We start from the raw sequence: 10520 nt of genomic DNA on the forward strand, positions 1-10520 counted from the left end.
TGAGTCCTAATGACTTTTCCTCTAGAACCACCACAAGGTTCACATTTGTAGTTTTGACTGAACTGTCTTAATGGTACAGACGTTCCCCTCAGGATGAACTGTAAACATCACTGATTTACAGGAAATTCATTGGAAATTATTTTAAGCATCCATAAATCATAAACATTCCCCGGTGGAAGTTTCTCAAATTTCTGATTTTGTATTTTGACGTAAAGAGAGAATATATTTGGGGGTTGGGGCTGTTGGGGCTGAAGATGCCACTATTTTTCTGCATTTTATGGAAAAACGATAAATCGACTCATTGGGAAAATAATGATCAGGATCAAACCATAGACTGTATATAAAAAGGATCAAACCAGTCATTTGTTCATCACTCGGGTCCCAGTGCAATAGGATATTAAAAAAAACACACAAATATATCTATGTCACTCTGTCTTCTCTTACTGCTGCACCTCCTCGCCTTCCTTTCTTCCAGTGAATACAGACATTTCAGTTGCTTGACTGAACGTCAGATCTTTTACGATTCGCTCTCCTCAGAGGAAACGACGTGGTGTTCTTGTGGGGACAGAGCTGTACCATGTGGGCATTTTGTCCGGCCGTGCATCACAGACAGCCTAATTGCTGCTGATTTAACAGCCCCTTAAAGTCACTTGAAGGTCTGGCAACAGCTGCGATTATAATTGACTCCGGGTAGACAAGCATGGCCCGGGCGGGCAGACCAGCACGGGGGCTTACAGTACGCTGACCCCTCTGTCCCGTCTCGACACAGCAGCAAGTGTGCATGTATAAGTTTGACTGAGATCAGCTGGTTGTGTTGGGGAGACCCGGTGACTCACCCTGGTGAAAAATAGATCTGAGGATGGGTGCATCTGTACAGGATTAGGGGGTCACTGGGAGAGACAAGGACCTGCTTCAGAGTAAAGCTACTGCACATGTACAAAAAGACGGTGTTTTCTTTGATTCGCAAAGAAGAAGCATTTCAAAAGCAAGAACTACAAGTTACTCTGGAGGCGTTCTGTCAGTCATAGACCTCTTCCCTGCACAGGGACTAAAACCAGCACTCAAAGCGACACTGCAGCTACCATGAAACCGCGCAGTAAACTGCTCTTGGATTGACAGCACGACTGATGTGCCCACGAGCAGGCTGGTACTGGGAGGTGTTGGCAGAGCCTGGAGCCCTCACACATCAATCACACTGTCAATCCTAATCCTGTTTAGTTCTTACTTTCACTGTTGTTGCAGTTTAGGTTCACAAATGAATATAAAATGGTGCTGGATGGTATTTTAATCACAGAGATTAAACACATGCTGCTTTTCAAACTGTTGTGTTTGGTAGTGTTTAACCTGGACTGTGCAGGGTTGGCTGAACTCTTCAAGGTTTTTGGGTTTTTGTTCTTTTGTCCTGTTTCCATAGTTTTGTCTGTTTTTGCTGCTCTGACACAACCACATGATGAGCTGTGTCCCGGTTCTACGTTACTCAACAATCAGGCTCAATCAGGGGCCAGTTCTTTCAGCACTGGTCGTTTAGGACTGTAGGACCTTAGGAAGACAGGAATTCACTGCCTCCACTACTGGTACTCATTGAAATAAATAATATTCATCTGGTTAAAGTTTCTTCGGCTTCATTTTAGCACCATGCACTGTTGAAATAGCCTGGCAGGTGAACTGGGAACAGGAAACCAAACCATGAAATCCAAGGATCTTCTGTGGTAAAATTCTGTGGGGAGGCATGACTCAGGGTAAGACTATAAAACCATTTCTGAGTCTGTGAGTGTTCTCAGTAGAACAGTAGCCTCAATAACTGTGAAATGGAAGAAGCTTGGAACCACCAGGACTCTTCCTAGAGTTGGGCGTCCAGCCAGACCAAGTGACCGGGCCAGAAGGGACCTGGTCAGGGAGGGGACCAAGAACCAAACGGTCAATCTAACGGAGCTGCAGAAGTTCTCTGCAGAGATGGACGACCATCTCCACAGCTCTCCATCAGTAGAGAGGCATATGACAGCCTGCTGCAGTTTGACTCTGAGAGCAGGAGCACAAAGCTTCTCTGGTCCGATGAGACAAAAACCCCCACAGAACACCTGTAGAGAGACCTGAAGATGGAGCCTGAGTTCGGCCGGGAAGGATGAGATAAACCAACCACATCCAGAGACTGGAAGCTGTACCTGCTGCCACAGAGGCTCCTACACGGTACTGAACTTAGAGACCAAATACTTCAGTCAATGAAAGATTTCAGACGTTGATTTTTAATAAATTTGCAAAAATTTCTTTCTTCACTTTGTCATTTTGGGTTATTAAGTGAAGACTAATGGACAAGAACAGCAATTTTATCCACGAAATGTAGATATAAATTGTGTTTATAAATATATATACAGAAAATAATTTATACCCAATGATATAAGCATCATTCACACTTGAACCATGTCTGTTCTGTTCAAAACTGATTATTGTATTTATTGTTTGTGAGTTACAATGATGTGTTTTAACCAGACTGTGGCCTTGTGGAAAATAAAGATTTTTATTACTATTTGTTATAATTTTTTGGATAATGATGTCCATGAGGAGCACACTGAAAAATCCACCTGATTTAATCTGCATCTTTGAGTTCACTTTATTTATGAGGTCACTTTTCAAAGTTCATACTCTCACTCCCTGTTTAGGAATAATTCATAGTTTAGAATTAGGACTCAGAACAACCTGTTTTGTGATCTGTAAACATAGTCTCACTAACACAGGTGGTTTATGTTTTTCATGATTACAAAGTCAAAAAGTATCTGAGTTTAAAGTGTGTGTCAGTTAGTCGAGTGTTCATAATTAAGAGGTAAGACAGAGCAAAGATGCTGGTGTTGTTTTGAGTGAAATGCCTGGAAATGAACAGAATTAAGGCTCAGCAGAGGCACTGAAGAGGTTTTTAAAATAACTTATCAATCCAGAAATCAATGTGGTGCAGTCTGAGTGCTCCATGTGACGGCGGTCCGAGCTGGAAGCCTCTGTCCTCCAGGAATAAAGTGCGGCGTCTGGCTGCAGAGAGCCAACCACTGCTGTGTTTGCTTTTCTAATCCGATTTCTAAAGGAGGAGCGACAGGTGTGCGGCCTGGGAAGATATTAATAAATCAGCACTGGCTGATGGGAAGATCAGGTTTGAATAAATGTTTTTCTGAATATAAACTTAGCTCCTAATTCACTGTCTGTGAAATATTAATATACAGAAACATCTGTCCAAATCCAGGGATGTTAAATGAGACATCATTGGAAATCATGAGCATCTTTCAGCAAACAGTGAAGCTTTTAGTGACAGTGTCGGTCCACGGCTTCCCTCTGTCATTACACTGATCTCAGTCTTTCTGACGATGCAAATGAAGTAAAACATCAGTGTTTTCTGATTATTACCCAGTTTCAGGTTTCAGAAACAGCAGATTTGGTCCTACCACCTGAAGACAAACAGATCTGCAGTCAGTCCTTGATTCCTGCTGCTTATGGTTGGATTCATGGATCACGTACAAAATTCAAAATTTAACCAAACTATGTGGTAAAGCTACAGTGGATAATGTCATCAGCAGAGTGAAGCGCTGTGGTTTATAAGACAAGAATAAAATATCAAACTACTCTCACTCTTCACTTTCAGTTTAATATGGAAACTATTAAAACATCAAAATGTTCCCACCAGCCTCCTCGTCACTGTCAAATAATGAGACGTCCACTGGGACACTGCGATGTGTCAGTGAAACTCCTCGGTCACTTTCCACATCATGACGTTCGGCCACTCACAGTGTTAAAGTCTCAGACTTAAGAGTTTCAGATTTAGGAGAATGACTGCGTGAATTTTCTTGGTGTTTGTGCCGACTGTGGAGCAGCAGTCTGGACAGAACCCTCCGGTGTTCGGACTCTGTAGTTAATTGGTCACAAGAAACTATTTCTCAACGATCGCCTTAGATCAGAGCTTAGGATCTGTTTTTATATGATGCACATTGAATGGGAGAACACATACACAAATCCTGACGTCAGCCTGGATGATTTATCAGTCTAACTCTGGTTTCTTGTTTGATACAGTCACCGGGAGTCGACGCTCACTTTAACATCCTACACATACACTGATCAACATTTTCCTGTCTGCGTGGACTCAATGAGAACAAGTTTTAGTTTATACCTGACATTAAACCACATGTTGCCTGTCAAGCACAAATAAAACAAATCCAAACAAAACTATTGTATTTGGGTTTTTATCACAAAATCAAATGATCGTTTCATTTCCTACATTTAGCTTCAGATATTTCCTCCTTATTTACATCAGGAATCAGAGACATTGAGGAGCTGGAGTTTGAAGCAGGAAGCACCTGCAGTCTTTCCAAAAGGTGAAGGCAGCAGTGTGAAGTGTGTTATGGATCATAATGGAGAACAATGTGAAGGCAGCAGACCTGTTTTCCTCTACACACCACCCACTGAACGCAACGTTCCTGCAGACACATTCACTTTATATCATAGAGCATCCAGAATAAATAACGACTGCCAGCGATGACTGCAATGACAGAGACACCTGAAGGCAGCGTGTCAGTCCGCTGTGGGCTCACTTCTCCTTCTTGTACTTTCTCATGTGTGCAGCTATCGAGCCGGTGATCTCCCCGCTCCTTTTGTTCTGTCCAAAATACTCCACGAACTCCCCGTCTGGTCCCACGAGGTACATGATGATCGTGTGATCAACCTGAAGACAACGAGAGACAAGAATTTAAATCTAAAGTTGCACCTTATCCCTCCGTCATTCAGACACGTAACAGCAGAGCCAGTCACTACTCACAATGTAGTCATTGTCTTCGTCCTTTGGTCCCTGACTGTAATAGACTCTGAAGGATCTGGAAACCTGCTCAATCTCAGCCGTCGTCCCCGTCAGGCCGATCAGCTTCGGGGAAAACTCTGGAAGTAAATCACATTACCTGTTAGACACAGTGTGGTAAAAAAACAAGGTAACTGTTAACGAGATGAGATGAGGATGAATCTGTGGTTGAAAACTCAAGTGGACGAGATTTAAAAAATAAACTAAAGTTTATTAGTTTTATTTGAGGATAATCAGCGGACTGGTGTTTATATTTGTATTAATCCTGGTGTTTAAGGCTCTGCAGAGTTGAAGGTTGACTGATGATTTTAAAATTATTGCTTCATGGGAACATTATCAAACGTACATGAAGTTTGATTTGAACACTTATAATCCCTGTGAAATGGAGCAATCACTTCTTTCTTTGACATAGAAAACACAATGGAAACATTATTTATTCTCTTCAACTCTAACCAGCTGATCGGAGGTCATCACTACAGGCAGCGTGGGCTGTTTCTGCTCTGCCATGGTTTGAGATGTGCTGCTGGACATTTGTACTTGATATTTCACGTGTTGAGTTCTGCTCTGCTGTTTGAAATATTCTGCCCGACAGCTGCTCTGTAAGCAGCCATTTCTGCACAAATCCTAACTGCACCTGAAACTTTATCCCTTTATGCTTCTGTAATAAGAGCATTTGCACAGTTGCATAATAGCACCGGATGAGGAACCTTTGTTTTGGTGCAGTGTACAGACACACAGGTGCACAGAAACAGGTTGTTTTTTTTAACTGGATCTGTGTTGCCCTTGTTCAGCCCACAGGTCTCCACACCTGTAGCATGAAAAAGAAAACCCAGGCACTAACAGGCAGGTTGTGTGGTTTCTGTACCTTTCACATACGCAGCCATGGCCTCTGGTGTGTCTCTGTCGGGGTCGATGGTGATGAGAAGAGGCGTCAGGTTCGGAAGAGACTTTATTTTATCTGTGGGAAGCCAAACAGGAACAGAACAGGATGTTTGGTGAATTAAACTCCTGATGTGTCTCACAGCCTGTGATGAGAAGTGGATTTATTACCTATTTCATCCACTACTTCGATCATTTTCTCGATTTCATCCGGGCAGATGTCCGGGCAGTGGGTGAACCCAAAATAGATGAGGACCCACTGGCCCAGGAAGTCCTCACTCTTGGCGGGCTTGTTGTTGTGGTCAGTGAGCGAGAAGGGGCCGCCCAGCGCCGGTCTGCCTATCGATTTGTTCCTCTCTTTTTCAATCACTGCACAATTCAACAGTCACACAGGGTTAAATCAAGCACAAAAACAACTCGGTTCAGACACGACACCGTTGCTTTATGGCCTAAATTCACTAACTTGTGTTACATATGAACTTGACCTTTCTGTGTCCAGGATATAGCCCAGTGAAATACTCACTTTCCTCCTTTTCTTTTTTGAAATATTTCATCCCTCCCAGCAGAGCTCCTCCGATAGCAAATGTTATCGCTAAAGATTTCCACGTCACAGGCTTCACACAGGAGACAATGAGGAAAACAAAATCACACAGGAATATTTACATTTCAGGACAAATACACTTGAGTTTATTGCATATGGCAGGAAATATTGTGATATGTGAGATTATCGAATTACATCAGTTTTCATTTGCTGATGCCATGGTTGTCGACATGTAAATTGCTTCAGCAGATAGATATTTGGACATGGATCAGGAGCATTCTGGGATTCAGTTTCTTGATCAAAGATACAAGAGGAACAACCTTATGATCCCATGAATAAAGCCTGACCGGCTCTAACTGATCGACTGACGACATAAATAAGTTACTACATCATGATAAATAATGCCTCCTCTAGCTGCAGCTGTGAAAACTCTCTATCTTCTCTTTTTGTGAACTTTTGTCTCTTACCCCAGACTTCTTCGGCTCCCCCCGGGATGAGGGTGGTGGAGGCAGTGAGGAAAATGTTCTTGAGCATTGCTGACTCAGCCATTGTGTTGTTCTGCAGGTGTACCACTGACTCGCATTCACCTGTTAATGAGGGAACACATGAAAAAGAGAAGTGGTTAGAGTTGAGGCATGTTATGAAGCCTTTCGGCATTTTGCCAAACTCTGTTCAAACATTTACTAATTTTAGGTGGCGCTGTTTCCTGTGAGGACTGATGATGTAACTGGAGATCTCCACTGAATAATTAAGCACTTTTTCATGTAGACAGCTTCAAACAGGTGTGTTGTGTTTTAATAGGTTGTTTCCTGAAAGAAAAGTTATGTGTAAAATTCTGACAGCTTTCTACCATGAACATGTATTGTAGTCGGCGGAAAAGCCACATTTGAAGAGCGAGTTCAACTGAAATACTAAAATAAACACTAAAATTGACAATTTTCTGAACGGAGTTTGGTTTGATGATATATCCATACTACAGTACAGCAGTGTTATAACAAGTTAATGTTACGAAATGTTTCATCCATCTGAAATCAATCGTACATGATGGGTTGTTTGAGCGCGAAACTGACACGTGTTTGAAAGGTTAAAGTCGTGTTAAAGCTCAGAAGCTTGACTACAGCCATTACTGCGGACGCTAAATGATCAAATATCTTAATGGAGTTTGGTGTGACGGCTGATAACAGGTAGCTAGCTGTGACCTACCAGGCAGCAGCGGACTCCCCTCGGTGAGAGGGAGTCTCCCGGGCCGGTGTCTCTCCGCAGGCCGCTGTGTGTGACCCTCCCGGAGGCTGTGAGGCTCCTGGGGAGCAGCCGGAGAGAAAACAGCCTCTGCGCCATGTCCGGGCCTTCACGGAGCCGCCGCTGGGTCCGGGGAGCGGGCACCGTTCGCTGCCTGACCCGTGGAGGGGACGCGGCACTCAACTGCTGTTCTCAGCTCAGTTCTTCGTATTCATGGTTGCTTTAAATTGTCGGTTCAAACACTAGAAGGCTGCTCTCAGATCAGTATTCAGGCGACGTTATCAAACACAGGAAATTGCGTCTGCTACGTCTTCTTCTACGATCCTGTCAGGCGCTCCTCTCTGCCGCCGCCTGGAGGCTGAAGCACGCGCTTACAGGAAGAAAGATACATGAAAAACATCGATTACAAAACCTAAATAATAATATTAATAATAATATTGAACTGTCCACTTTGCTGCTGTGACGCTCACTCTCCAATGTGATTATTTTATCTTAATTTACCACCAATGTATAACTTTGGGTTGAAGACCAGTTCGATTTACTTTTTTATTTTTTTTCAATATTATTTACACAGTGCACTTCATTCGAAAGACAAATATCAGAGTCAATGTAAAAATCAATAACATCGATTAACTCTTTAATCTCTATCAGTAGAAAAACAACAGATTTAAATTGAAAGAAGACAAATGTGCTTTGTAATATTGATACAGTTTGTAGGTAAACATTATATTAGAAATGACACCATTTTAAGGATTTTCCAGGATTTTCAGTCATAACAACATCACAAAATGAATGTTTAATCAAACAACAATATGGGAGAGAAGTCGACATCTAAATGGCAGTTTTACAGTGTGAAGGCCAGTTGACTCTCAGCTCCTTGTTGATGTGGTAGTACAGCCAGGCCACGAGAGGGAAGACTGTGATGGCGGCAGCTGTGGAGACTCTGAGCATCCCGACCGGAGCCCTGACAGAGGAGCACCAGGGCATCAGAGTTCAACAGCGTGAGATGATTCTTCAAAATAAATCCACGTGTCACATCTCAACCTTACCTCCCGGAGTGGCGACACAGGAGAAGCCAAACAAGCGTCAGCATGAGGCCAGAAAATTCTCTGAAGGGGAGAAAACATCTTAAATCTGGGTTAGGGTTAACCTCTGGGTCTCTTGTTTTCCTACATCACTTCTACTGTCACGTTTATTTTTTACATTTTATTTACTTATTTAATTACTGACTTTTTTGCCTTTTCTTGAATAAATGTGTCACTTTACTTTTACTCTTTCTGAATATTCTAAGGAAATGTTTGTTCTTTACACAAATCCTGTTTGGCATCAAGCAAAACAGACAGAAGCTTTGATTTAATTACCACGTGGTCTCCAACAGAACTTATTTTTGTGATCCAGTAAATCTGCAGCCAGCTGCAGTACCTGCCCTGCTCCTGCTGGAGGATGTGCGTGACCGGCTCCTCACGAAGGGCCCAGCCCAGCGCGGCAGCGGCAGCGGCGGAGGTCATCACATGCAGATCAGCAACACGCCTCCAGGGCAAAGTCTCTGCAACGACAACAGTCACCGTGCACTGATCTGTGATCAGCTGCTCTGCGCTGAGCTGCACGGACACCACGCAGCCGCCTGGTGGCGCTTTCAGCACGAAAACCTGCTCTGAGTTCAGAGTTCAACAGCGTGAGTGTCAGCAGGTGACTGCGTCCATGATCAGCTCAGCAGCAGACATTACTGAAAGTAAACAGCCACAGATTCACACTCTACCTGTCACCTGCGGCTTCCAGCCAATCCCTGCACACAGCACTGCGGGGACCCCGTACCCGACCTGCGGCAGGAGCGGGGACAACAGGTCAGAGGGGACAACAGGTCACAGGTCACAGGGGAGAACAGGTCACAGGAGACAACAGGTCACAGGTCACAGGGGAGAACAGGTCACAGGAGACAACAGGTCACAGGTCACAGGTCACAGGGGACAACAGGTCACAGGGGAGAACAGGTCACAGGTCACAGGTCACAGGAGACAACAGGTCACAGGGGACAACAGGTCACAGGTCACAGGGGAGAACAGGTCACAGGAGACAACAGGTCACAGGAGACAACAGGTCACAGGTCACAGGGGACAACAGGTCACAGGGGACAACAGGTCACAGGGGACAACAGGTCACAGGGGAGAACAGGTCACAGGTCACAGGTCACAGGTCACAGGGGAGAACAGGTCACAGGTCACAGGGGACAACAGGTCACAGGGGAGAACAGGTCACAGGTCACAGGGGAGAACAGGTCACAGGGGACAACAGGTCACAGGGGACAACAGGTCACAGGGGAGAACAGGTCACAGGTCACAGGTCACAGGGGACAACAGGTCACAGGGGAGAACAGGTCACAGGTCACAGGTCACAGGAGACAACAGGTCACAGGGGACAACAGGTCACAGGTCACAGGGGAGAACAGGTCACAGGGGACAACAGGTCACAGGTCACAGGGGAGAACAGGTCACAGGTCACAGGTCACAGGAGACAACAGGTCACAGGGGACAACAGGTCACAGGTCACAGGGGAGAACAGGTCACAGGGGACAACAGGTCACAGGTCACAGGGGACAACGGGTCACAGGGGACAACAGGTCACAGGGGAGAACAGGTCACAGGTCACAGGTCACAGGAGACAACAGGTCACAGGTCACAGGTCACAGGAAATCCACAGACACGAGGGATGCAGTGAGACATGGCGGTAATCTTACCATCCACAGCCCCGCGTCTGGATCATTGATCTAAGGCCAAGACAGTGAAACGTTTGCTTATTGATCACGAATGAAGAAGACAGGAGATCGGGGGGGGGGGGGGGGGGGGGGGGAAGGTTCAAACCCTCACCTGTACATATGCGGCAAGAGCGAAAAATAAAGACATGAGAACGTTGCAGACTTTCCACATCCCGACCAGCCTTGTCCCGGAGCCCGGAGCCTGACGAACTTCTCCCATTGCTGCTTCCCCGTCCCCGCCCGGCCGTGCGGGACGTGCCGACGTCAGAAAGCAGACGCACCGA

The 10520-nt window shown here is 45.0% G+C and overlaps 2 protein-coding genes across 5 annotated transcripts; both read right to left on the minus strand.

Moving 5' to 3' along the window:
- Positions 1-3926: 3926 nt before the first annotated feature.
- Positions 3927-7780, minus strand: sco1 (synthesis of cytochrome C oxidase 1). The gene is made up of 7 exons (XM_071465064.1): positions 7449-7780; positions 6713-6832; positions 6228-6318; positions 5876-6073; positions 5691-5783; positions 4790-4905; positions 3927-4696 (listed from the first exon to the last, which is right to left on the minus strand). Exons 1-7 carry the CDS (start codon positions 7581-7583, stop codon positions 4562-4564), a joined length of 888 nt encoding a protein of 295 aa, XP_071321165.1. The 5' UTR covers positions 7584-7780; the 3' UTR covers positions 3927-4561.
- A 231-nt stretch (positions 7781-8011) lies between these two features.
- Positions 8012-10482, minus strand: tmem220 (transmembrane protein 220). Of its 4 annotated transcripts, none has more exons than XM_071465068.1 (6): positions 10349-10482; positions 10219-10248; positions 9244-9304; positions 8907-9030; positions 8534-8593; positions 8012-8448 (listed from the first exon to the last, which is right to left on the minus strand). In XM_071465068.1, exons 1-6 carry the CDS (start codon positions 10454-10456, stop codon positions 8316-8318), a joined length of 516 nt encoding a protein of 171 aa, XP_071321169.1. In that variant the 5' UTR covers positions 10457-10482; the 3' UTR covers positions 8012-8315. The 4 variants fall into 4 exon arrangements, with proteins under 4 accessions (XP_071321169.1, XP_071321168.1, XP_071321167.1 ...); XM_071465067.1 differs by having other exon boundaries at positions 8846-9030; XM_071465066.1 differs by having other exon boundaries at positions 8907-9138.
- Positions 10483-10520: the final 38 nt, after the last annotated feature.

Source organism: Trachinotus anak, unplaced genomic scaffold, assembly GCF_046630095.1.
Source record: "Trachinotus anak isolate AG129_WGS33_773 ecotype Australia unplaced genomic scaffold, CSIRO_AGI_Tana_v1 ptg000003l, whole genome shotgun sequence".
Taxonomy (NCBI): Eukaryota; Metazoa; Chordata; class Actinopteri; order Carangiformes; family Carangidae; genus Trachinotus; species Trachinotus anak.

Coding starts and splice junctions, on each gene's coding strand:
- sco1 (XM_071465064.1), bottom strand. CDS start 7,583: ATGGCGCAGAGGCTGTTTTCTCTCCGGCTGCTCCCCAGGAGCCTCACA. Junction 6,074..6,227: donor CAAAAAAGAAAAGGAGGAAA/GTGAGTATTTCA, acceptor TGAATTGTGCAG/TGATTGAAAAAGAGAGGAAC. Junction 5,784..5,875: donor CGAAGTAGTGGATGAAATAG/GTAATAAATCCA, acceptor GGCTTCCCACAG/ATAAAATAAAGTCTCTTCCG.
- tmem220 (XM_071465065.1), bottom strand. CDS start 10,456: ATGGGAGAAGTTCGTCAGGCTCCGGGCTCCGGGACAAGGCTGGTCGGG. Junction 9,139..9,243: donor CTGGAAGCCGCAGGTGACAG/GTAGAGTGTGAA, acceptor CTCTGAACTCAG/AGCAGGTTTTCGTGCTGAAA. Junction 8,449..8,533: donor CTGTGTCGCCACTCCGGGAG/GTAAGGTTGAGA, acceptor CTCCTCTGTCAG/GGCTCCGGTCGGGATGCTCA.